At 44.7% G+C, this 27,248-nt stretch overlaps 2 protein-coding genes across 12 annotated transcripts in view; one reads left to right on the top strand and one right to left on the bottom strand.

Annotated features, from left to right (window-relative positions):
* LOC144498942 (ovochymase-2) overlaps positions 1-1,653 on the bottom strand; it is a 78,693-nt gene extending 77,040 nt beyond the window's left edge. For 3 of the 7 annotated variants that reach the window (XM_078220896.1, XM_078220895.1, XM_078220897.1), the window contains exon 1: positions 259-505. In XM_078220896.1, coding sequence (XP_078077022.1) covers positions 259-349 — 91 coding nt within the window. In that variant the 5' untranslated portion in view covers positions 350-505. Of the gene's footprint in view, positions 1-258; positions 506-745; positions 818-1,485 lie in introns of those variants that run through there. The other 4 variants (XM_078220891.1, XM_078220894.1, XM_078220893.1 and 1 more) reach the window with 4 other exon arrangements.
* Positions 1,654-8,705: 7,052 nt separating this feature from the next.
* The window catches only part of LOC144498946 (endoplasmic reticulum-Golgi intermediate compartment protein 2-like), a 58,560-nt gene continuing 40,017 nt past the window's right edge, over positions 8,706-27,248 (top strand). Inside the window, exons 1-4 of one of the 5 annotated variants that reach the window (XM_078220915.1) lie at positions 8,706-8,722; positions 13,245-13,321; positions 22,916-23,024; positions 25,957-26,003. In XM_078220915.1, the coding sequence (XP_078077041.1) occupies positions 25,991-26,003 (13 nt within the window). In that variant the 5' untranslated portion in view covers positions 8,706-8,722; positions 13,245-13,321; positions 22,916-23,024; positions 25,957-25,990. Of the gene's footprint in view, positions 8,723-12,769; positions 12,837-13,244; positions 13,322-17,613; positions 17,992-22,915; positions 23,025-25,956; positions 26,004-27,248 lie in introns of those variants that run through there. The other 4 variants (XM_078220911.1, XM_078220913.1, XM_078220914.1 and 1 more) reach the window with 4 other exon arrangements.

Genomic DNA, 27,248 nt, shown 5'->3' with positions numbered 1-27,248 from the left:
ATGTGCGCTAATCCACCGAGTGAGTTTTGCAGCTCAAAAGGAAACCATTGGGGCCATTGGTTACCTTGATCATAGAAACTAATAGTCTCTATTAAAATCACAGTTAAAGGAAAGTTTTAAGCACATATTCAGGGCCTGTTGCTAATATTGGCCAAGAGTAAGTTCTGGGCTGTGCTTACATTATTTTTAATAGTAATTAACAGCAATGTTATATTCTGATTAACAATAAAAAAAACTTAAAGAAGGATTAAATCTTACCATTCCGACTTTGCACTGGCTTTGTATCAATGACAGAGTTGTCTTTAAGTATCAGCCCAATGAAGAAGAGGTGGCCTGGAGTTACTCGCATGTTGGCTCCTCAGTGTTTGACCATTCTTAGGGAAAGAGAGAGAGAGAGATGTGCTGTTACACAGATAGCAGGACAGCAGAGACACTGGCGGGCAGCATCCAGTTACTGTTCAACCAGGACTTGATGTCGTATTAACTGGTTGCAACTGACTGAGAGCAGACAGCCCATCCGTCTAGGTTTATATTGGCATCTGATTCATTGCAAAAGTTGCACAGGGGGTGGGTGGGGAGGGTGGAGGACGGGGGTCGTAAAACGCACTGCAACGCACTGCTGCTTTTTACACAGCTCCACTGAAGCAGTTCAAGTACCCAGGGGTTGGAGGTAATGAAAGGAATACATTTCCCTCATCCCAGTGTCAGTCAAAGTTATAGAGACTGAACAAAAAAGAACATTCACCTGCAGGTACATATATCTATAGTAACATACACACAGATAGACACACACACTTTCTCTCACTCTACCCCTGAGGGACATTGATAGGGTGGATGTGGTAAGGATGTTTCCTCTTGTTGGAGAATCCAGAAGGAGGGGTCACTTTTTAAAAATAATGGGTCACGCATCTAAGACAGAGATGAGGAGAATTTCTTTCTCTCACCATGGTTGTAAGTCTCTGGAACTCTCTTCCTCAAAAGGCAGTGGAAGCAGAGTCTTTAAATATTCTTAAGGTAGAGCTAGATAATTCTTCCTCTGACGCTAGATTGATGCAGAAGATTAGCCATTCCGAGGGAAAAGTTTTCATCGGCCGGCTTTGGACACGGGGGCCTGTGTGACAACATGGCCAAAGGAGGGGCGGGTAAAGGTGCTGGAGACGAAAAAAGAAAATTCTTCATCTACAAGGCGGTGAAAGTTTATTGGGGGGTTGGCAGGGATGTGGGGTTGAAGTTACAATCAGATCAGCCATGATCTTATTGAATGGCGGAGCAGGCTCGAGGGGCTGAGTGGTCTATTCCTGCTCTTAATTCACATGTTCGCATGGATACGTACACTACCATCTGCAGATTTAAGGTCATTCGAAACACTGCTGCGGGTATTCTAACTCACACCAACCTCTGTTCACCCATCACCCCTGTGCTTACTGACCTATACTGGCTGCCAATTAAGCAACGCCTCGATTTCAACTCCCTCCCTGGTCTTACCCTTTCCAATCTCCATTGTTTCCACCCAGCTCTCCAAGCTCTCTGTACTCTTCCACATCTGGCTGTTTAATCATCTCTGATTTTAATCGCACAACCATTGTCAACCGTGCCTTCAGCTATCTGAGACATAGCTTTGGAATTCCATTCTGAAACCTCTCCGTCTCTTTACCTCTCTTTCCTCCTTTAAGACACTCCTCACAACCTACCTCTCTCGCCTATTCTAATATCTCCGGATGTGACTTTATGTTCCTTTATAACGCCCCTGTGAAACACCTCGGGGATGTTTTATTGCATTGATGGCACTATATAAATATAAGTTGTTGTTGCTCTGCTTCACCCACTTCATGTGGGACTTCTGGGCGGCACGGTAGCACAGTGGTTAGCACTGCTGCTTCACAGCTCCAGGGTCCCGGGTTCGATTCCCGGCTCAGGTCACTGTCTGTGTGGAGTTTGCACATTCTCCTCGTGTCTGCGTGGGTTTCCTCCCACAGTCCAAAGATGTGCGGGTTAGGTTGATTGGCCAGGTTAAAAATTGCCCCTTAGAGTCCTGGGATGTGTAGGTTAGAGGGATTAGCGGGTAAATATGTGGGGGTAGGGCCTGGGTGGGATTGTGGTCGGTGCAGACTCGATGGGCCGAATGGCCTCCTTCTGCACTGTAGGGTTTCTATGATTTCTTTATGGAACGTATCTGCACATATATCTCTGTGTGTTCCATATATTTACATTTTTTCTCATATATATCTTTTTGTTCTTTTATGGGATGAGTGTGACGCTGGCAAGACTGTCATTTGTTGCCCATCCTTCTTGCCCTTGAACTGATTGGCTTGCTAGGCTAGTTCAGAGGGCAGTTAAGAGTCAACTGCATTGCTGTGGCTCTGGAGTCACATATAGGCCAGATAAGGATGGCAGATTTCCTTCCCTAAAGGCATTAATTAAGGGGTTTTTACAATAATCGATGATGGATTCATGATCACTATTACTGAGACTAGCTTTCATTTCCAGATTTATTAATTGAATTAAATTCCACCATCTGCCATCGTGGGATTTGAGCCCATGTCCCCAGATCATTAGCCTGGGCCCCTGGATTACAAGTCCAGTGACATTACCATTTCCCATGTGTATATACACACATATATGTGCGCATGTGTTTAATGTTATATAAACATATATGTCCTGCCAGTCATGTGAGTAAGACTTTTATCACTAACTCAGAAAATTGTGGGTTCAAGTCCCACTTCAGAGACTGCCCCGCGGGCAGTACTAAGGGAGTGCTACGCTGTCAGAAGTGCTGTCCTTTGAATGTGACATTAAACTGAGGCCCTACCTGCTCTAGGTCCTATGGCTGGTATTTTAAACAAAAGCACAGGATTTATTCTCAATGACCTGGCCAATATTTATCTCTCAATCAACATCACAAAAAGTCTACGGGGGTGATCTTGAGCCCCCGCTCGCAGTCTACAGAATTGATGGCGCGGGCTCAAGATCCAGCGAAACCCAGAAGTTTGCCAGCGAGATCGCGATTTCCAATTTTCACCGCCCCTCTCCAGTGACATAATCGTGTTCATGTCCATAATGGATGTAATGGCTCCCATTCCCATGATGGGCAGGATGGTAAAATTCTTCCCGTTGTGTTTTGCCCGCTATCACAAAAATGTGTGTGAGCACCTACTGTCCTTAATTGACACTTTAGGTTCTCAACTGTATTTTCTACTTGGCACCTGTCATAAGCACACTTTTTCTTTATCTAAGTTTTGATCTAGCTCATCCAGGGAGGCTCTGGACTGTTTGCTGTACCTTTCCCTTTTAAGGGAATGTGCCTTGACAGTGCTTGAATCATTTCTGTTTCGAAGGCAGCCCATTGTTCTGCTACAATTCTCCTCGCCAACATTTGGTTCCTGCCGATCTGGTCCAGCTCCATCCTTGCTCATTTGGAACTGGCTTTCTTTCTGCTAATTATTCTTTCTCTGTATTACCCATTGTTCTTTTCTACCATTATCCTAAACCTTATAAGACAATGATCACCATCTCCTAAATTGTTCCCCACTGACATTTGACCCACTTGGTCCACCACATTTCTAAAAACCAGGTCCCACAGTGCATCCTTTCTTGTTGGACTGGACACATGCTGCTGTAGAAAGTTTTCCTGAACACCATCTAAAAAAGTTTGTCCCCTTCCACCGATTACACTATAGTTTACCAGTGTACATTTAATGGTAATAAATGAATCTCTCCGTAATTTTCCTGCAGATTTGTTCCACTACATCCTTCTCACTAGATGGCAGTCTATAGACGGCATCATGCAATATAATTGCACACTTTTTTTTCCTTAGCTCTAGCCAAATTGATTCTGGCTTGAACTCTCTGGGAAATTGTGATAGTGTGGCCCCTTTAAGAGGCAATGCTTCATGGGCCGTGTGGCCACATGACCAGCCTGGAACCAATTGAGCATGTGCGCACAAGGGAGCGAGGGCATGCGTCCCTTGGGCTGGAAGTCGGCAGATTAAGTTGGGGAGTTGTTGGGAGCAGATCTGTGTTATTATGTTGCAAATCCTTTAGTGTAAATAGCTTCTCCTTGTTGAATGAATCTTCTTGTTTTATATCTGCCATAGCGAGTCACTTTGAGTTATCACACTGGCGATGAGGACAAAGAGAATCAGTTGTTGAAAGTCCGCAGTGCAAAGTTAAACATGGAGGAGAGTGAGCATTCAAAGTCTGAAGGAGAAAAGGTGCATACTCTGTTTTAAAGATGATGCTAATTGGGAAAATAGAGCCATTCGATCCTGAAATCCAGAGTTGGGGGGCAGTGCATTGAGGGACTGCATTATTTTTTCATAGCAAGTGAACTAACAACCCTGAGTGGAAACAGAAGGTGATACTGCTCACAGTCTGCAGCCCATTGACTTACAATCTGCTGAGGAGTTTGACGTCACCCGAAGCTCCAGACACAAAAACCTTCAACCAGTTCGTCAATTTAGTCAAGGATCACTATAACCCCCGATCTTCTGTTATCATACAGAGATACTAATGTTAAGGATTCAGGAAAGACAGTCTCCGACTTTGTGGCTAGACTGGCTAACTTTCTACCTAACTCCTGAAATTCAACCCCTTCATACAATCCAATCATAGAATCAGAGTCCACAGTGCAAAGGGAGGCCATTTGGCCCATCAAGAGTGCACCAATAACAATCCCACCCAGGCCCTATCCCTGTAACCCCACATATTTACCCTGCACTATGGGGCAATTTAGCACAGCCAATCAACCTAACCCGCACATCTTTGGACTGTGGGAGGAAACCGGAGCACCCGGAGGAAACCCACGCAGACACGGGGAGAACGTGTAAACTCCACACAGACAGTGACCCGAGGCCGGAATTGAACCCGGGTCCCTGGTGCTGTGAGGCAGCACTAACCACGATGACATCATGCCACCCTTCATAACTAAGTCATTGCCACCAATGTAGAACACAACTATTGGCTGTTCACCTTCCCCCAGAAGAATGTCCTGCAGCTGCTCTACAACATTGTTTACCCTAGCACCAGGAAGGCAACATACCATCCTGGAGTCATGTCTGTGACCAAAGAAATGTCTGTTCCCCATCCTGCACAGAATGATCCCAGCAGCTCCGACCCCCTGTTAAAATCAAACTCAATATATGGACACCAAGACTCCAAGGTTCCATTCTCTGTCACCATATTTATAGAGTCATAGAATCATCGAGGTTTACAGCAGGGAAACAGGCCCTTCGGCTCAACTTGTCCATGCTGCCCTCCTTTTTCTTAAGTACTACGCTAGTCCCAATTGCCCGCATTTGGCCCATATCCCTCTATACTCATCTTACCCATGTAACTGCCTAAATGCTTTCTAAAAGACAAAATTGTACCCACCACTACTACAACCTCTGGCAGCTCGTTCCAGACACTCACCACCCTCTGTTTCTCTGTATCTCTCACCTTAAACCTATGCCCTCTAGTTTTAGACTCCCCTACCTTTGGGAAAAGATGTTGACTATCTAACTGATCTCTGGCCCTCATTATTTTATAGACCTCTATAAGATCACCCCTAAGTCTCCGACGCTCCAGGGAAAAAAGTCCCAGTCTATCCAGCCTCTCCTTATAACTCAAACCATCAAGTCCCGGTAGCATCCTAGTAACTATTTTCTGCTCTCTTTCTAGTTTAATAACATCTTTTCTAACATAGGGTGACCAGAACTGTACACAGTATCCCAAGTGTGGCCTTACCAATGTCTTGTACATCATCAACAAGATATCCCAACTCCTTTATTCAATGTTCTGACCAACGGAACCAAGAATACTGAATGCTTTCTTCACCATCCTGTTCACCTGTGACTCCACTTTCAAGGAGTTATGAACCTGTACCCCTAAATCTCTTTGTTCAATAACTCTCCCCAACGCCCAACTGAGTAAGTCCTGCCCTGTTTCAATCTACCAAAATGCATCACCTTGCATTTATCTAAATTAAACTCCATCTTCCTAGGATAACCGACAGTCTGGACCCCCTTGCAGATCATGACCTCCAGCTGCTGGATCTTGAATATCATCTTAATGTTGCCAACACTTCAGGATTGCCCTGGAGTCTCCAGGAATGAAAAGTTAAACTTCTGGACATGTCTGTGAGCAAATTATAGCATAAAAATCGGAAGAGCATTAAAAATATGTGTTTTTCTTTCCATTATCTTTGAAAACTTTCACTTATTATAGAAATAAAAACACTAGGCATGGAAGGGATCAAAGGTCATTTTATTGACAGGCAAGAATCATCCAATCAATTGAGAAAATGTCTGTTCCTTTTCCAATCAGCTGTGGGTAAGGAAGGCCATTTGGATGGACATATCGAGTGACCAGTGGTTCGAATGTGGGAACGGGGCAGTTGGAGGTGAAAGGGTCAAATGATGAAACCTCCAGGAATATGTCCAACCAGAGTTGGCAATGGCAACCCCTGAGTTTACACCTGGGCAATAGTTTGGATCGACTGCTGAAACTGGTTCCGTTTTCCTCAGGAAATGACACTAAATGAAGAAAGCTTACATTTTGATTTGATTTATCATTGTCACATGTATTGGGATACAGTGAAAAGTATTGTTTCTTGCGCGCTATGCAGACAAAACATACCGTTCATAGAGTACATCGGGGAGAAGGAAAGGATAGGGTGCAAAATGTAGTGTTACAGTCATAGCTGGGGCATAGAGAAAGATCAGAATATTATTAGAAAGTTTAAAGGAGTTAGAGTTAAGTTTTAAAAGCATAGAAATGGAGTAAAAGGTGGAATTAGAAGGTATGCTGGAACAGCTCACAGGAAGTCACCTCGCTCGGCACCATCTTTTTTTTTGACCATGAGGTAGGTGTGTGCCTTTGTCCTCAGCACCTTGCTGTCTAGCTGTGAATAACAGCTAACAAGAAAAGGTCAATAATTTCCATCTTCCTATTTTGGGTATATCCTAACAGGACCAAATCATGAGTGCGATTGTCCTCTCAAGGGCAGAGCTCTCAAGTTTGTTGGCACTCATCAGAGTGTAGGGAAGGCGATGGCCCAATGGTCTTATCGCTAGACTGTTAATCCAGAAACTCAGCTAATGTTCTGGGGACCCGGATTCGAATCCCACCACGGCAGATGGTGGAATTTGAATTCAATCATAAATATCTGGAATTAAGAATCTACTGGTGACCACGAAACCATTGTCGACTTCTGGAAAAACCCATCTGGTTCACAAATGTCCTTGAGGGAAGGAAATCTGCTGTCCTTACCTGGTCTGGCCTACATGTGACTCCAGAGTCACAGCAATGTGGTTGACTCTCAGCTGCCCTCTGAAATGACCTAGCAAGCCACTCAGTTCAAAGGTGACTAGGAATGGACAATAAATGCTGGCCAGCCAACGACATCCATGTTCCATGAGTGAATAAATAAAAATGAAGACATCGCATCTGAAATGGATTTGTTTGCAGTGTGTTCATAGATGAAAGGAAAGAAAAGGTTACTTGCAAGATCGAGAGGAAAATGATTCTCACAAATAGATAGATACACTGCGCTGTGGATTTTTCCTGCTTGATTCAACACAGCACCAACTTGCATTTATATAGCACCTTTAATGCAGTAAAGGTTTGCAAGGCGCTTTACAGCTACATTATCAATCCAGATCTGACACTGAGCCAAAAAAGGGACATATTAAGGTACTTGACCAAAAGCCTAGTGAAAAAGGAGCATTTTGAAGGAAACAGGAGAGATTTAGGGAGGGAGTTCCAGAGATCAGAGTCCAGCCACTAATGGTGGAGAAATGGAAATCGAGAATGCACTGGAGAATCAGATTCAGAGGAGTGCAGAGATCTCGGAGGGTTGTGGGGCTGGAGGAGATTACGGGGCGGGGGAGGGATTTGAAAATGTGGTCGAAAATTTTAAAATCGATGCATTGCCAGATGTAACGAAAGACATCTGAGAGACAATACATTACAATGAATTACTTTCAAATTTGTTAGCACAGCATCTCAACTCAAAACATCAAAACACACTGAGAAAGGTGATGAGCAGAATGGAAAGCTAGTGAAATAATAATATGAGGATTTTTGAGATGCTATTGCAGTGATTCACCTGTCGGTGGAGGCTTGTTAGATCCGTCCCCTGCTATGACCAGTCTTTCAGAGAAAGGCCATTCTATGCACTCACACCCTGTCATGCCTTTTGTGAACTCTTGTTTTAATCCTTGCATAAAATATTTAATAGCTTTGCGTCGGGAAATTGTGAAATTCTTTTATCCAGGCTGCAATAGTCACTGGCTCAAATGTTGAGCTGTTTACTTCATGCAGACAATAAAACTTTTGTTTCTTTGCAACTCACCCATCTTTACCCATTTCCAAACCTCAATAAAAACCATTCTTGTATACAGACATTTCACAGTTGCTCTGTGACTGTAGGGACAGTTATTGTGTTACACACTACAAGGCCAACTGACACGATAAACAGTTCTCTTTCCTCAGCACTGCTCCAATCCCTTTTGTAATCATTCTCTTAGAAATCTCAGACTCGACACCTCTCAAGGTGCAATGTATCATCCTGTCTCCCACTTCCCTTTAACTCCAAAATCCTCAAACATAATTTTTTAAAAATTCATTCGTGGGACATGGGTCGCTGGCTGGCCAGCATCTATTGCCCATCATTAGTTGTCCAGGAGCAGTTGAGAGCTAACCACATTGCTGTGGCTCTGGAGTCACATGTAGGCCAGAGCAGGTAAGGACGGCAGATTTCCTTCCCTAAAGGGCATTAGTGAACCAGATGGGTTTTTCCGACAATTGACAATGGTTTCATGGTCATCAGTAGATTCTTGATTCCAGATTTTTTTCATTGAATCCAAATTCCACCAGCTGCCGTGGCGGCATTCGAACCCGGGTCCCCAGAACATTAGTTGAGTTTCTGGATTAATAGTGGAGCGATAATACCACTAGGCCATCGCCTCCCCTACGTGATGAGATTGCCGAAACGTCAATCTCCTGCAGCTCCCAGAGCTGGATTCTCCGACCTCGTTCACAGCCGAGATTCCCCCATCCTGCTGTCGTGAACTGACATCCCATCCATTGACTCTGTCTACACTTCCCGCTGCCTCGGCAAAGCAGCCAGCATAATTAAGGACCTCACGCACCCCGGACATTCTCTCTTCCACCTTCTACCTTCGGGAAAAAGATACAAAAGTCTGAGGTCACGTTCCAACCGACTCAAGAACAGCTTCTTCCCTGCTGCTGTCAGACTTTTGAATGGACTTACCTTGCATTAAGTTGATCTTTCTCTATAACGTAGCTATGACTGTAACACTACATTCTGTACTCTCTCGTTTCCTTCTCTATGAACGGTATGTCTTGTCTGTTTAGCGCGCAAGAAAGAATACTTTTCACTGTATGTGACAATAATAAATCAAAAAAAATCAAAAATCAAATCAGGACATTTGGCTGAGCGTCGGGTTCTCCGTTCTCACTGACAAGAGGCGGCGGCAGAGCGTGAACGGCCAGAGAATTCCAGCCCCTGTTTAAATCTTTTCATGATGTGGAGATGCCGGCGTTGGACTGGGGTAAACACAGTAAGAGTTTTAACAACACCAGGTTAAAGTCCAACAGGTTTATTTGGCTACCAAATAAACCTGTTGGACTTTAACCTGGTGCTGTTAAAACTCTTACTAAATCTTTTCAGTCAGATTTGCATGGTATCTTACACTGTTAACCCAGGGAGTATTTTAAATGTTAACAAGAAAATATTAGTCATTGTAAGTTGATTTTTCACCAACTCTCTCCCTCTCACTAAAGTTTTTTTTAAAGTTTATTTATTAGTCACAAGTAAGGCTTACATTAACACTGCAATGAAGTTACTGTGAAATTGCCCTAGACATCACAATCCGGCGCCTCTTCAGGTACACTGAGGGAGAATTTAGCATGGCCAATCCACCTAACCAACACATCTTTGGACTGTGGGAGGAAACCGGAGCACCCGGAGGAAACCCACGCAGACACGGAGAGAACGTGCAGACTCCACACGGACAGTGACCCAAGTCAGGAGTTGAACGCAGGCCCCTGGCGTTGTAAGGCAGCAATGCTAACCATTGGGCCACTGTGCCGCCCTTTGCTCCCTTTATAGCTCATCTGCTGCTAAAACGCTCATCCAAGCCTTTGTTACCCCCAAACCAGACTATCTCAATGCCCCCCCCACCCCTCCCCAGCCTGCTTGCATCCTCTATAACCTTGAGCACATCCAAAGTTCTGCCGCCCAAATCTTATCTCTCACATGGTTCCTGTTGCCCATGATTCCAGTGATTGCTAATCTATATCAGCTCCCTGTCCACCCAATGCTTTGAATTTAAACACAACATCCTTAAGCTTAAACCCCGACATTCCTCGTTTTATCCCTTTCCTTATATCCCGAGGCATGGTACATTGGGGAGACCATGCAGATGACAATGGATAAATGAACACTGTTCGACAATCACCAGGCAGGAGTGTTCCCTTCTAGTCGGGGAACACTTCAGCAGTCACGGACATTCAGTCTCTGATCTTCGGGTAAGCGTTCTCCAAGGTGGCCTTCACGACACACAACAATGCAGAATCACTGAGCAGAAACCGATAGCCAAGGACGGCCTCAACTGGGATCTTGGGTTCATGTCACACTATCTGTAACCCCCACGACTTGCCTGGGCTTGCAAAATCTCGCTAACTGTCCTGGCTGGAGACAATACACATCTCTTTAAACTGTGCTTAACCCTCTCTCCACTCACATTGTCTGTACCTTTAAGACTTGATTACCTGTAAAGACGCGCATTCCAACCATTATCTTGTAAATTGAGTTTGTGTCTGTATATGCCCTGTTTGTGAACACAGCTCCTCACTCACCTGATGAAGGAACAGCGCTCCGAAAGCTTGTGCTGCCAAATAAACCTGTTGGACTTTAACCTGTTGTTGTGAGATTTCTTACTTATATCCTCCAGCAACCCTACAGTCCTTCGGGCTATCTGCAATTCTCCAAATCTGGTCACTTGCTTTCATCAGTCATGGTATAGAGTATAAGAACAAGGAGGTAATGTTGGAGTTGTACATAGCGTTGGTTAGGCCACAGCTGGAACAATGTGTGTGGTTCTGGTCACCTCACTATAGGAAGGATGTAATAACAGTAGAGGGGGTACAGAGGAGATTCACCAGGATGTTGCCTGGGATGGAACATTTAATCTATAAGGAGAGATTGGATTGTTTTCCTTAGAGCAGAGAAGACTGAGGGGGGACATGATTGAGGTGGAAAAGATTATGAAGGGTGTGGACAAAGTAGGGAACAGCTGTTCCTCCTTGGTTAAGGGGTCAATCACGCGGGGGCATAGTTTTAGGGTGAGGGGCAGGAGATTCAGAGGAGATCTGAGAAAAAATGTTTTCACTCCGAGGGTGGTGAGAATCTAGAATGCACTGCCTGGGAAGGTAGTGGAGGCCGGAAGCCTTACACCCAATAAAATATATTTGGAATGAGCACTTGAAATATCATAATATTCAGGGATATGGGACAATTGCTGGAAAATGGGATTACTGCGCCTTTAGTGGTAGATATTGTCAGTACAGACTCAATGGGCCGAAGGACGTTTTCTGCACTGTATGACTCTATGGCCGGAACTCTATCACCTCGCCCGCCACAAAATTGGCGCAGGTGAGGGTTCGACAACAGAAATCTCCGTTGACCTCAGGTGGGAATTTCCGGTCTCGCCCGAGTGAGGCTGTAAAACCCTGCCCTATGGCTCCAGTTGATATTGCTTTCATCTGTTGGAGTACTATATTTTGAAATTCCCTCCTTAAACCTCTGTCTCTCTATTCCGCTTTTCTTATTTAAGATACTCTTTAAAACCTACCACTTTGACTAAGCTTTTGGCCACGTGGTATGGTGGCACAATGGTTAGCACTGCTGCCTCATAGCACCAGGGACCTGGGTTCGATTCCCAGCTTGGGTCACTGTCCGTGTGGAGTCTGCACCTTCGCCCTGTGTCTGCATGGGTTTCCTCCGGCTGCTCTGGTTTCCTCCCACAGCCTGAAAGATGAACTAGTTAGGTGCATTGGCCATGCTAAATTCTCCCTCAGTGCACCCAAACAGGCGAATGTGTGTGGCGACTGGGGGATTTTCACAGTAACTTCATTACAGTGTTAATGTAAGCCTGTTAATGTGACACTAATAGATAAACTTTTAAACTATAAACCTGTCCTAATGTTTCCTTATTTTACTCAATGACAAATTGTGTTTGATAATTGCCTCAGTGAATCACAGTAATGGTGATATAAAAATGCAAGCTGTTGTTGAAGGCATTAACAGCACTGTGAAGCTGTGCTGGAAGGAGTCATGTCAGTGAGAGTGAGTGCACAATGTTCAATTGTTCCATATAGATCTATTATGGCATCTGATACAAGAGGAATGTGAAGTGGGGAAATGTGCAACTGTTTGTATGAATTATATCCCCTCTATCACGCCTTTATGCTCCTGGAATTCAATCTAGCTCTGAACCAAAAGTGTCTAGAGATTCCTGCTCCAGCGCTAACAAAGAGTTTTGCTCTCCCTCTCTGGATGATGAATACTATTATCATGGCCCTCAGGCTTATCAGATATTAAAATCTGATACTGCATCTCAGTATCTGCAGTGGAAAAACAGAGCCTTTGCATTTTAACTCTTTGACTGCCTGCAGATCCAGGAAGTCTCCTTCCTCTCTGAATCAGTTAGTTTTATTTGTTTACAACACCTATCGTGTATGACTACACTACAGTGATAGCGGAGGAGGGTGTACTGCACTGTCAGAGGTGCTGTCTTTCAGATGAGACCTAGCCCTACCTACCCACTCAGGTGGGTGTCAATGATCAGAGGAAGAATGCCGGGGATATTTCTAGTTCTTATATTCTTATGTTCTTATGATCCAGCCAATGTTTATCCTTCGACCAACATCATTAAAAAACAAATTATTTGATCATTTATCTGACTGCTTCTTGTAGGAGTTTGCTGTGTGCAAATTGATTGCCACATTTCCAACATTAGAATAGAAAGTGTGCTTTAAAAATTACTTCATTGGCAGTAAAGTACTTTGAGATGCCCTGAGGTGATGAAATATAAAGCTTTCTTTCTTTTAGTGACGAGGCAGAAAGAGAATAATTCACACAGCTGACTGAGATCTCAGTATTCTTGGATCTGGAAGCACTGTTCTGATGGCTGGGCCAAGCCTCTGAGTCACCCTACCAAATATGATCTTGTTTTCAGGGGTCACACTGACAGGTCTGGCACCCAACCCGTTTCCACGGTGACGGCTTCATGTTTGGAAATCAAGCTTCACGATGGTAAGTCATTGCTACGCTCGATCTGAACTGGCTTTCACAGGTGCACCAGTTCAGAACAATCAGCCCGTTTTATGTTCCTGCGATGTTTTTGATCGTGAAATTCAATAATATGTATGTTAGATGTCCTGGAGGGTTGCATGTTGGATACCAAGGGCAGTTTAAGATTAACAATTGAACCAACATATCCCAAGCCACTTCTCAAAGTTACAAAGTCATAGGGCGGGATTTTCCGACCATTCCCACCGGCGGTGAGCCCCCACCAGGTGTTCCCCGGCAGCCGAGGGTGCACACAATGGGAAATCCAGTTGACAGCAGCAGGACTGGAAGATCCTTTCACTGGCCAGTGGCGGGCTGCCTCCGCCACCATAATACACACTGCAGCGGGCAGAAAATCTCTCCCATAGAGTCATTACAGCACAGAGTGAGACCATTCAGCCCATCAAGCCCATCAACCCTTTGTGGAGCAACCTGCTCTGTCCCATTCTCCCACTCTATCCTGATAGCTCTAACTTTTTTTTCCTTCAAATGCCAATCCAATTTCCTTTTGAAATTATCGAAGGTCTCTGCTTCCACCAGCCTCATAGGCAGCAAGTTCTGGGTCATAACCACTCACTGTATTAAAATGTTCTTCCTCACTACTTCCCTCCATCGCTTGCGCAAAACCTTAAATCTGTCCTTGTGATATCAGCTACTAGGAACAGTGTTTTTTTTAAATCTACTGTATCCAAACCTGTCACAATCTTGAACACCTCTCTTAAATCTCCCCTCAATGTTCTTTGCAAGGAGAACAGCCCCAGCTTCTCCAACCTAACCTGGTCTAAAATTCCTTATCCCAGGTATCAGTCTGGTAAATCTTTTCTGCACCCTCTCGAGGATCCTCACATTCTTCCTAAAGATTTGAATGGGACGTAATACTCCCCTGTGGCCTAACCAGAACTTTATACATGTTCAGCCGAACTTGCCACTTCCTAAGATCTTCGCACACATGAACCCCCATTTTCTTTTGTCCCTTTAGAACATTTGTCTTTTGTTCATGGGATTTGGGCATCGCTGGCTGGGCCAGCATTCATCGCCCAGGCCCAAGGGCATTTAAGTGTCAACCACATTGCTGAGGGTCTGGAGTCACATGTAGGCCAGATCAGGTAAGGAAGGGCAGATTTCCTTCCCTAAAGGACATTAGTGAACCCAGATGGGTTTTTACGACAATTGACAATGGTTTTATAGTCATTATTAGACTCATAATTACAGATTTTTATTGAATTCAGATTTCATCATCTGCCATGGTGGGGTTCGAACCCGGGTCCCTCGAACATTATCCTGCGTGTCTGGATTACTAGTGCAGCAATGATACCACTAAGCCACTGCCTCCCCATTGTCCATATTGCCTTTCCCTATTCCTTCTACCAAAATGCATCACCTCACACCTCTCTGCCACTTGTCTGCCCATCTATGTCTATCTATGTCTGTTGCAGTCGATTGGTCTTGCCTTCACTGTCAGCTGCACCTCCAAGTTTGGTATCATTAGCAAATTTTGATATTTTTCTTTGTGTGCCAATATTTAAGTCATTTATATATATTAGGGCAGCATGGTGGCACAGTGATTAGCACTGCTGTCTCACAGGACCAGGGACCCGGGTTCAATTCAGACCTTGGGTGACTGTGTGGAGTTTGCAAGATTTCCTCGTGTTTTCGTGGATTTCCTCCGGGTGCTACGGTTTCCTCCCACCGTCCAAAGATCTGCAAGTTAGGTGAATTGGCAATGTTAAATTGCCCCTTCGTGTCCAAATATGTGTAGGTTAGATGGATTAGCCTAGTAAATGTGTGTGATGATAGGGATAGGGTGGGGGAGAGGGCCTGGGTAAGGTACTCTGTCCAGAGAATCAGTGCAGATTCGGTGGGTCAAATGGCCTCCTTCTGCACTATAGGGATTCTATGATTAGAAAAGTTGTGGTGGGAGCATTGACCCTCAGGGAAGTCCACTATCCACCATCGTCCAGTCTCAATAACAACCATTGGATGTGATTTTGTTCTGAAATAAAATTTCATTCTGCCGATTCCATGAGTCTTGATTTATTTCATTGGCGTTTTATGCGGTACTTTGCCAAGGAGGGAAAGTTTACCTTTGTCATAATCCCACAGGGTGTAATTTTCAGTACTGTGGCAGAAACCTGATTGGAGGGATTCAAACATGAAGTTCAGAGGAAAGGTTTGGTAGGTGACAACATGTTGGAGGACTTTGGAGAGAAAAAGGGGTTGGTAAGTGAAGTGTAGTTTGCAAGGACAATGGGGTCAAGGTTCTGTTTCTGTGAGGAGAGGTATGACGGTGGCAGATTCGAAGGGAAGAGTGACAAGAGAGAGAACCATTTAAAATATGAGCCAACGTGGGTGCGGCACGGTGACACAGTGGTTAGCACTGCTGCCTCGCAGCACCAGGGACCCGGGTTCAATTCCTGGCTTGGGTCACTGTCTGTTTGGAGTCTGCACATTCTCCCCATGTCTGCGTGGGTTTCCTCCAGGTGCTGCGGTTTCCTCCTACAGTCCGAAAGACGTGCTGGTTAGTTGCATTGGCCATGCTAAATTCTCCCTCAGTGTGCCCGAACAGGCGCCGGAGTGCGGCGACAATAGAATTTTCAGAGTAACTTCATTGCAGTGTTAATGTAAGCCTACTTGTGATGCTAATAAATAAACTCAACTCAACTCAGGACAGGAAGTTGGGGGATTAGCAGTTTAGTGGGAATGGAATCGAGTGAACAGGAGGTGGGGCTCATGGAAGACCTGAAGGGTGTAGGAGAAAAGCTAGAGAAAGATGTGGGTTCAGAGGTAGTGCGGGGGGAGCATTATAGGAAGTTTTCTCAGCGGGAGCTAGCGGAAGGGAGGACCACAGCAGAGGCAGCTGACCAGAATGAAACAAAACTCATCAGCTCCTTGCACTTATTGGTGAAGGTGGAGGAGAGAAAGGTTTAGGAAGATGGTTTGCAACAGGGAAAAGAAGCTGGGGATTATCTTTACATTCCCGAATGATCCTGGAATGGTGAGCATACGAAAGGGCTTGGAAAACCTGCTGGAGTAACAACACTTCCGGCATAAACTGAAAGCAGAGTGAGATTGTGCAGCATCAGAAGGACTATCTCTGGGATTGGGTTTGCCAACAACTTGTAAATGTAAAGGTCTCTGTTAAACTGCACTGCTGACTTGAAACTAGAAACCCTTAGAGTGGGAAGCAATTGGCTGAAGCAGCTATACTGCAAACTATGCAACATTCTGTTCAGCAGGGTCCCTCCACAATATTCCCTTCGAGTGCCTGGGAATCTGGAAGAGAGCTACATAAACCCCAGTATGCCAACATGCTCCTGATGCCATTTGCTTCAATGTGACAACTACATCCCTGAATTTTAAAGTTGGCAGCTTCGTGTTCAAACCCTTCCATGGCCTCGGCCTGTAACCTCCTCCAACCCTATAACCCTCCAAAATATCTGCGTTCTCCCAATCCTGGCCTCCTGTGCACCCTCTTCACTCCACCATTGGCGGCCATGCCTTCAGCTGTTTAGGCCCTAAATCAGGGATTCCCTCCCTAAAGCTTTGCCTCGCTGACTCTCTCCACTCTTTAAAACTTACCTTCTTTGACGAAGCTTTTGGTCACCAGTATCAGTATTCTTTTTGTGGCTCACTGTCAAATTTGATCTGGTAAATTGCACCTCTGTGACTCTATGACTTTATGACCTGTGAGGCGTTCTTGCGACATTTCACTTGATTAAAGGTGCCACATGAATGCAAGCCATTGTTGTTGAGGTTGTGTTATATGTCTGAGTGAGCTAGACCCTTACCTGACTCCAGAGTAAAGCAGAGTGAGCCTACACTCCGCCCGGAACCTCAGCTCTCCTCCCTCCTGCAGGAAAATTGGTCCAAAGCAGCTGGCTGCACCTTAAACCCATATTTGTTCTTGTACCAAATTGCCAAACCTTAACCCGCTCACACTTTTCACACACTGTGTTTCACAGATAAAGGTTCTTTATAGTAAGCTGGAAAAATACAAAGGTTACTTTGTCACGCCCTTGGCTAATGTGCAGCGCTGAAATTCTGTAACTCCAGGAATACATTACAACCATAGTCCCTTTTACAATCTCCCTGAGGCTCCCTGTGTTCTGTTTTTTTTAATAAGAACACAGTTAATAAAAATCGATTTTTGTCTTACTTTTATTTAGATGGCAATCAGTGATAGCAAAATGGGAACTGCCTGTTCCCCTATTCTCTTCTCGAACTTCCATCCTCTCCAGTTCAGTTTCTTTGTTTGTCTCCATGCTCAGGATAAGTTGTCACCGTATTTCATCACTCTAAATTATCAGATCCTACTCTCCCGGATGTGGAAATGAAGTGGCCTTAAAATTTACTCTGCAGCCTTTAACAGGGGAAGGTTAGCGAGTGAAGTGAAACTTTGTGGCTTTTCTACTTGGGTGTCCTGAGTGCTGGGTGCAGCTCCCCGCAGCAAGGCGGTTTCTGGGATTTAGGGACAGGGCCAAGCAGCAAGGAGGCGACAGGAGACTTCAGAAGACGACTTGAGGAGATGAGGAGAAGGTTCATCAGGAAGGTGTCCCCCAGCATCATCAAAGAGTTGGATGCCTTCCCGAAAGTCCCTGACGTGTGCGTCCAGACCTCCATCAGCGGAGGCACAGGTGACTTGTCACTTTACCGGGCAACTTTACAATTCAAAATACTTAGAATTTAAGCAGCATTTCCTCGATGATTACACTTCGAAAGTACTTCATCGATTGTAAAGGAATTTGGGGTCTCCTAGAGTCATGAAAGGCACTTAATGCGAATCATTCATTCTTTTTTCATCAAAGGCATCACAAGATTTTCAATGGAGAGGAAAGATGAAAGACAGAAAGGAAGAAAGTTGGGTAGATGGACGGATGGACGGACATGTATGCACATAGCTAGATAGGGTGGAATTTTCCCAAAAAGAAATTAAGTGCCATAACAGTGAGAATACCAGAGCACCCAGTCTATCAGGTGCCCTCCTCACTGCAATTGTCCCACACTCAGTCACTTTTTGAAGAGTGGTGAGTTGCACGCCAGTACTGAGGGGCGCAGGGTTTAAGCACACCGGTGAGCCTGACTGCAGTGTTCGGGTGCCGTTTGCAAGAGCGCCCCCACTTAAGTGTACTGGAGATGTCCGCCCTCCTCCCATGAACATCAGGAAATCCCCCATCCCCTCCCCAACATGGGTCGGTGGCATCGGGGCATGGGGGCCTTCTGGATGGGTCCCCCTGCATGACACCCAACAGGCTCCATCCATCATGACCGCCGACATGCCTCATCATCAGGATCCCAACATGCCCCTCATCATGACACCTTTCATGATCCACCCCTGCATGACCCCCTTATATGATCATCTCTGCATAGCCCCCCACCTTGCATAGCCCCCCACCTTGCATAGCCTCCCACCTGTATGAACCCCCTGTTAAAACCCCCAATCAGGCCTGTCCCACTTGGCACTGCCCCTGGCAGATTGGTAGTGCCCAACTTGCACTGCCAGGTTGTCCAGTGGGCACTGCTTGATGGGCACTGCCCGGCCATGCCCCCAACCACCCGGGGGCCTGAATAGTCTCCGAGCCCCTTGGTGTAACCATCACACCCCCCAGGTCTCTGCTCGTGGAAACCGGTACTGGTTCACGCTCATGTGACGTCCCGTTGGAGAGGTGGGAACATTCCGGGAGAGGGGGGGGAAACGATCATGTGCCAAACTCACTAATGAGATTGGAATCCAGTCAAGCTCATACTATCGGCCTCACTTCCCTTCTGGGCACGATCCGATTTGTGTCAGTAGAAAGGGAACGGGGCGATTGCAAACTGTTTGGCGCTGGGCACGGAACCAATTTTTAGATGCACGTGGTATTCTACAGGATCAGCGCAATCTGCGCCAGGCCCGGCGAGATCAGAAAATCGCCCCGTAATCTTTAAATATAGCCAGTGCCATAATGAAGGAAATAGCGGTTTACTCTTGGCACCTCACCCTCCGACAGTCAGTAGTGACACCTCAATCGGTTATAGTCATATGCTTTCAGTCATCAGCTCCTTCAGAGATTAAACACTGTCAGTGTAATTATATTAAATGTCTCTGGGACTGAGTTTGCCAACAACTTGTGAATGTAAAAGTCTCAGTTAAACTGCACTGCTGACTTGAACCCTTAGAGTGGGAAGCAATTAGCTGAAACAGCTATACTGCAGGCTACGCAATATTTTGTTCAGCAGGGTCCCTCCACAATATTCCCCATTAGCAGCACGTGGTTAGCAAAGAGGTGCTTTGTCACAATGTTTTTAAAAAAATCAATAGCAAGTTTATAAAGGTGCCTATAAATAGTTCTCTCAGCACACTCACTTCTGACACGGTGGCACAGTGGTTAGCATTGCTGCCCCACAGCGCCAGGGACCCAGGTTCGAATGCCGGCTTGGGTCACTGTCTGCGTGGAGCTTTCACGTTCTCCCCATGTCTGCGTGGGTTTCCTCCGGGTGCTCCGGTTTCCTCCCACAGTCCAAAGATGTGCGGGTTAGGTGGATTGTCCACGCTAAATTGCCCTTGAGTGTCAGAGGGTCTAGCTAGGTTAAATGCATGGGGTTATGGGGATAGGGCCTGGGTGGGATTGTGGTTGGTGGGCTGAATGGTCTCCTTCTGCATTGTAGGATTCTATGGTTGTTGCTGAAGCCTCACTCTAGATACTTGAGCACAAAATCCAGACTGACAATTTTGATGCAGAACGGAATGGGGCTGTACCGTCAGAGGTGGCCTCATCTGCTCTACTCGATGGGATGTAAAGAATCCACTTGACACTATTTTGAAGCAGGGCAGAGGTGTTCTCCCCTGTGTTCCGACTGATATTGATCCTGATACTAACAGCATTGAAGAAGGCTACATTGATAGGATACTACAGAGAGCCAAGAGTATACAATATGGAAGGTTGAAATCAAAAAGGAAATTAGGAAAATGAAAAGAAGACATAGAATCCCTGCAGTGCAGAAGGAGGCCATTTGGCCCATCGAGCCCACACTGACAATAATCCCACCGAGGCCCTATCCCTATAACCCCACGTATTTACCTCGCTAGTCCCCCCGACACTAAGGAGAAATTTACCATGGCCAATCAACCTAACTTGCACACCTTTGGACTGTGGGAAGAAACTGGAGCACCCGGAGGAAATCCTCGCAGAAACGGGGAGGAAGTGCAAACTCCACGTAGACAGTCACCCAAGGTCGCAATTGAACCCGGGTCCCTGGTGCTGTGAGGCAACTGTGCCATCGTGCTGCCCATGAAAGAATATTGGAAAGGAAAATCAAGAAGAACTCAAAAATTCTCTATCAATGCATTAAGAATAAGAGGATAATTAAGAGAAGAGTAGGGCCCATAAAATGCCAAAAAGGTAACCTCGCGTGGATGCAGAGGATGTGGGTATGATTCTAATGAATATTTTGTGCCTGTCTTCACAAAAGAGGGGGATAATGCTGACACTGTAGTTAAGGAGGAGGAGTGTGAAGTGCTGCTTCAATTCTAACATAGGGAGAGACGGAATATTCAAGGGAGTAGCATCCTTGAAAATGGATAACTCACCAGGGCTGAATGAATTGTAACCCAGGCTGTTAAAAGAAGTCAGAGAAGACATAACGGAGGGTCTGACCATCATTTTTCTCCAAGGCGTTTTATGAAGTTAGCCTAGACCGTAAGTTCTGCATTTTGATTTTGGCATGGTGGGCATAAGCTGTTTCACTCCAGGTATGATTCAAGTGACCCACTAGGAACCTTTTATCAAACAAAGTTTATTCAAGATCACAGTTAAAGTATAATAAAAGGAATTAGCATAATTTTTACCACTTACAAAATTCAAACATGATACAGTATACTCCTAACAGCTATCTATCTATGTGGTTCCAAGTCAAACACCATCCCACAAACACACAACCCCTTTAGATTTAGCATAAAAGAAAGCAAGTATGCTCACTTGATGCTGGATTTTCAGCTTTGTAAGGCCTGCTGTGAATTGATCCTTTGAATGTTGGATTAAATCTCTGAGGCTTCCCAGTCCCGGAACTCTCCAAAAAGCCTTTGGAGAGAGAGAAAGATAGAAACTCACTGCCTTCTCCCACCAAGTCCTGGCAGAAACTGAGAAAATGAAACTAAAACTGGACTTTTCTCAGAAAAATAGCTGTCAATCAATCTCAAATTAAGCTCCACTCAGCAATTCCCAAAGGACCATAATACCTCAGAACACTGCATTAGACCAGATTAAAATCAGCATGATGTCCATTATACTGCTCCAGTAACAATTAGAGGACACCAGTTACAGACATCATGGTGCCGATACAATCCTAGGACCTGCTTGAAAAACCAGCAGAGAAACATGATTAAAATACATTTCTTAAAGGCACAGTATCGTCATACTGGGCTACATAAAGAGATATTTGGACAGATGGCCAAACACCTTGGCCAAAGAAGTGGGTTTTAAGGAGTGTCTTAAAGGGGAAGTGAGAGGTAGTGAGGCAGGAAGGTTCCAGAGCTTAGGGCCCAGGCAGCTGAAGGCAATGATGAAATGATTAAAATTGGGGATGATCAAGCATCCAGAATTGAAGAAACACAGGGATCTTGTAGGGTTGTGAAGCTGGAGGAGATTACAGAGATAGGGTAGAGTTGGGAGCCAGAGAGTCATTTGAAAGCAAGGGTGTGAATTTTAAATTGACTTTGATTTGATTTGATTTGATTTATTATTGCCACATGTATTAGTATACAGTGAAAAGTATTGTTTCTTGCGCGCTATACAGACAGAGCATACCGTTCATAGAGAAGGAAACAGAGAGTACAGAATGTAATGTTACAGTTATAGCCAGGGTGTAGAGAAAGATCAACTTAATGCAAGGTAAGTCCATCCAAAAGTCTGATGATGGCAGGGAAGAAGCTGTTCTTGAGTCAGTTGGAATGTGTCCTCAGACTTTTGTCTCTTTTTCCTGATGGAAGAAGATGGAAGAGAGAATGTCCAGGGTGCGTGGGGTCCTTAACTCTGCTGCCTGCTTTGCCGAGGCAGTGGGAAGTGTAGACAGAGTCAATGGATGGGAGGCTGGAAGTTGCTTCACCAGGAGCTAATGTAAGTCAACAAGCACAGGGATGATAGGTGAACAGGACTTGACATGAGTTAAGACATGGCCAGGAAAACTTTGGATGATGTCGAGTTTACAGAGAGCAGAATGTGGGGCACCACCCAAATGTGCATTGGAGTGATCAATTCCAGTGATAATAAAGGCATTGATGAGGGTTTCAGCATCAGATGAGCTGAGACAGAGGTGATTCCAACATTGTGAACAGTCTGGTTTAGCTTCAGACTAGACTCTGTGTTAAAAACATATCAAAGTAATGATCTAATTACAGGGCTGTAGCTTATCACAGGGTTTATGTGAAGATGATAAAGTGCCCAGTTTGTGGTGTTTTCAACAGCCCTTCAATGAGGTTATCATAGAAACTGGATATAAAAATAATCTAATCTTCACTGTAAAGATGTAGAATCATTAATCTATCTGTACGGCGTGGTAAGAACTTGAATTCTTTTTTTGCAGTTTCACTACTCGCCTTCACATTAATTGCCATTCTAGCAATTGGAGAATTCTCTTATTTCCAAGAGAGTTGGATAAAATACAGCTATCAAGTTGACACAAATATTTCCAGGTATGATTACTTCGGTTTACAAATGCTATCTGTGGGAAGTTGTTGTTGTATGGTACAGGCACTAATTCACTCGTATCAACATCCTGTTCTTGGTTCTTAGTGTCTTTAGATTTTTAAAAATTCAATCGCAGGATGTGGGCTCCGCGGACTAGGCCAGCATATATTGCCCATCCGCGATTGCCTTTGAGAAGGCGGTGGTGAGCGCCCTACTGGAACTGCTGCAGTCCATGTGGTGTAGGTACACCCACAGTGCTGTTAGTAAGGGAGTTCCAGCATTTTGACCCAGCGAAGGTGAAGGAATGGCCGTGTAGCTCCCAATTAGAATGGTGTGTGACTTGGAAGGAAACCTGAGGTAATGGTATCCCAATGTGCCTGCTGCCTTGGTTCTTCATGGTGGTAAAGGTTTGAAAGGTGCTGTGGAAGGGGAACTTCGTGAATTGTTGCATTGCGTCTTGCAGATGACACACACCATGTATTCGAGTATCTTTGATAAAAATTCTGTTTTTTGGTCTGAAAATTCCAATTCAATTTTATCTCTTCTAACACCTTTTAAGTTCATATTGTGTCAGTGGGGAGTAATCTGGCTTTTAGGTCAGAAATTTACAGGTTAAAGACTTAGACACCAGATATGGTAGTGTCCCCAGCATTGGGCATTTGTGATGCATAAACTGAGAGTTGCGGTGGTATCGAGACTGTGCTTACTGGTGGTGTCTACAATGTGATATGTGATAAGTCTCTATTCTGTAGCCATTAAAGGTGACCAGCCCGTGATGCTGCCTAAACCATGAGCACTGATGGTGTCTTTATTTTTGGCATTAGTGATGCTGAGACTGTGAGCATTGTTAAGACCCAGGCCAGAAACTCCAAGATGTTGTGTGAAGTTAGCTAAGACCCTAAGTTTTACGTTTGATTTTGGCATTGGTGAGCATAAGGTGTTTCACTCCAGGTATGATTCAAGTGACCCACTAGGAACCTTTTATCAAACAAAGTTTATTTAAGAACACATTTAAAATATAAATAAAAAGAATTAGCATAACTTTTACCAATTACAAGACTTAAACATGACACTGTATAATTCTTAACAGCTAGCTCTCTCTGTTGTTCCAATTTAAAATTTAAAATATAATGGGGAGGCGATGGCCTAGCGATGTAATCGCTAGACTATTAATCCAGAAACTCAGCTAAAGTTCTGGGGACCTGGGTTTGAATCCCACCATAGCAGCTGGTGGAATTTGAATTCAATAAAAAATATCTGGAATTAAGAATCTACCGATGACATGAAGCCATTGTTGATTTTCGGAAAAACCCATCTGGTCCATTAATGTCCTTTAGGGAAGGAAATCTGCCATCCTTACCTGGTCTGGCCTACATGTGACCCCAGAGCCACAGCAATGTGCTTGAATCTTAACTGCCCTCAGGGAATGAGGGATGGGCAATAAAAGCACACATGAGGACGGCCTCAACCGGGATCTTGGGTTGATGTCACACTATCTGTAACCCCCACGACTTGCCTGGGCTTGCAAAATCTCACTAACTGTCCTGTCTGGAGACAATACACACCTCTTTAACCTGTGCTTAACCTTCTCCACTCACATTGTCTGTACCTTTTAAGACTTGATTACCTGTAAAGACTCACATTCCAACCATTATTTTGTAAATTGAGTCTGTGTCTTTATATGCCCTGTTTGTGAACAGAACTCCCACTTACCTGACGAAGGAGCAGTGCTCCGAAAGCTAGTGGCTTTTGTTACCAAATAAACCTGTTTAATCCCCCATAGACATACACCGTTCTTCAGTATTAGTTAGCAGTAAAACAGGTATGCTCATTTGATGCTAGATTTCTAGCTTTTAGCACCTATAGACAGAAATCCAAACAGCAATTTTCAGAGGAGGATATATCCTCAAGACAGCAAAACAGAGAAGTAAACCTAGTCTCTCGCAGCTTCCAGTCTTCAGACTTCAGAGACAGGAAAGGATAAGTCTCTCTCTGCAGCTTCCAAAATAGCATCTGAAGAACTAAGCTGGAATTCTCTGTGAAAACATAGCTGTCCCCAGTCATATGACCTGACCTGTCAATTATCCCACACAAGCTCTACTCTGCAATCCCGGGGAACATTAAAACAAAAGAACACTGCATTAGTTCAGATTAAACTAAACATGATCTCAATTATACTGCTTCAGTAACAATAGAGGACACTGGCTGCAGACAACAAGTCCTCCAACAAAATGCTAGGAACTGCAAGAAACATCCTGCAGAGAAACCATGATTAAAATATATTTCTTAAAGGCACAGTATCATTACAGCATTTATGTTGTCTAGACTATGGGTATTGTTGGTGTCTAGACTGTTGGCACATGTCCTCCACACTGTCGACACAATAAAGTCCATAGTAAAGGAAAGCAAGGAGACATGGTGATAAAACAAACTGAGAGATTTAATTCACAAAGTCTGAAGCTCGTGGGTTTGTATTTCAGTAGGAGACCCCAGGGATGGCACAGTGGCACAGTGGTTAGCACTGCTGCCTCACAGCACCAGGGACCTGGGTTCGATTCCTGGCTTGGGTCACTGTCTGTGCGAAGTCTGCACGTTCTCCCCACGTCTGCATTCATTTCCTCCGGGTGCTCCAGTTTCCTCCCACCGTCCAAACGTTGTGCTGGTTAGGATGCATTGACCATGCTAAATTCTCCCTCAAAGCAACCGAACAGGCGCTAGAGGGTGGCAACTAGGGGGATTTTTACAGTAACCTCTTTGCAGTGTTAATGTAAGCCTACTTGTGACACTAATAAATAAACTTTAAACATACAAGCTCCAGGGACACAGTGCACTGTGGGTCTTAGGATGAAGCTACTGCAGTCAATCACAAGACCCTCTGCAGAAATTAAAGTCCTCTGATGTTACAAATTTCTAAACTATTCTGTATTCTCATTTCAGTAAACTCCAAGTAAATATTGACATCACAGTGGCCATGCAATGTGACTGTAAGTATCTGGTACAGTTTCTTGAACATTCTTCAAGAAGGATATACGGATTGGACAGAGAGGAGATTTACCACAGTCGTTCTTGGGATGAGAGAATTTAGTTACAAAGTTGGAGGATCTGGGGTTGTTCTGCTTGGAGCAATGGAGGTTGAGGTGAGGTTTGACAGAGGTGTACAAGATTCAGGCTGCTTAGATAAGGTAGCAAAGAAAAGCTATTCCCATGTACTGAAGGTGCTTCTTTAAATTGACTTATCTGGGGTACTGTGTACAGTTTTGATCTCCTTACTTGAGAAAGGATATACTGGCACGGAGCAGGTGCAGAGGAGATTCACTAGGTTGATTCCGGAGTTGAGTGGGTTAGCTTATGAGGAGAGACTAAGTAGACTGGGACTATACTCATTGGAATTTAGTCTAATGAGGGGGGATCATATAGAAACATATAAAATTATGAAGAGAATAGATAAGATAGAAGCAAGAAGGTTGTTTCCACTGACGGGTGAAACTAGAATTAGGGGGGAAAGCCTCAAAATAAGGGGGAACAGATTTAGGACTGAGTTGAGGAAGAACTCCTTCACCCAAAGGGTTGTGAATCTGTAGAATTCCCTGCCCAGTGAAGCAGTTGAGGTTTTTAAGGCAAAGATAGATAAATTTTTGAGCAGTAGAGTTATGGTGAGTGGGTGGATAAGTGGAGTGAGTCCACAAAAAGATCAGCCATGATCTTATTGAATGGCGGAGCAGGCTCGAGAGGCCTACTCTTGCTCCTGGTCCTTATGTTCTTAAATTGACTTGATTGAAATATATAAGATCCTGAAGGGTCTTGACAGGGTGGATGCGGAGAAGATGTTTCTTCCAGTGGGAGAATCTGGAGCGAAGAGGTCACTGTTTTAAAATAAGGGTCGTCCATTGAAGACAGAGGATAATTTTTTTCTCTCAAAGGGTTGTGACGCTTCCTCAAAAGACATGGGAAGCAGAGCCGCTGAATATTTTTAAGGCAAGGGGAGACAGATTCTTGTTAAGCAAGGAGATGACAGATTTTTGGGGATAGGCAGGAATGTGGGGTTGAGGTTAGAATCGGAATCAGCCATGATCTTATTGAATGATGGGACAGGCTTGAGGGGCAGGCCAAGTGGCCTACACCCCTGTGGTGAACCATCGTTGGTTCCCACTAGATAGTACTGAGCCAGGGTCTGGCCAGTACTACAAGTACGTATATATGTTGCTGTTGGGGTTAGGGATGGGTTGTTC

The sequence above is a fragment of the Mustelus asterias genome, chromosome 9, assembly GCF_964213995.1.
Source record: "Mustelus asterias chromosome 9, sMusAst1.hap1.1, whole genome shotgun sequence".
Taxonomy (NCBI): Eukaryota; Metazoa; Chordata; class Chondrichthyes; order Carcharhiniformes; family Triakidae; genus Mustelus; species Mustelus asterias.
Note: the sequence above shows the minus strand (reverse complement) of the source record. Positions and strands in the feature narration are given on the sequence as shown.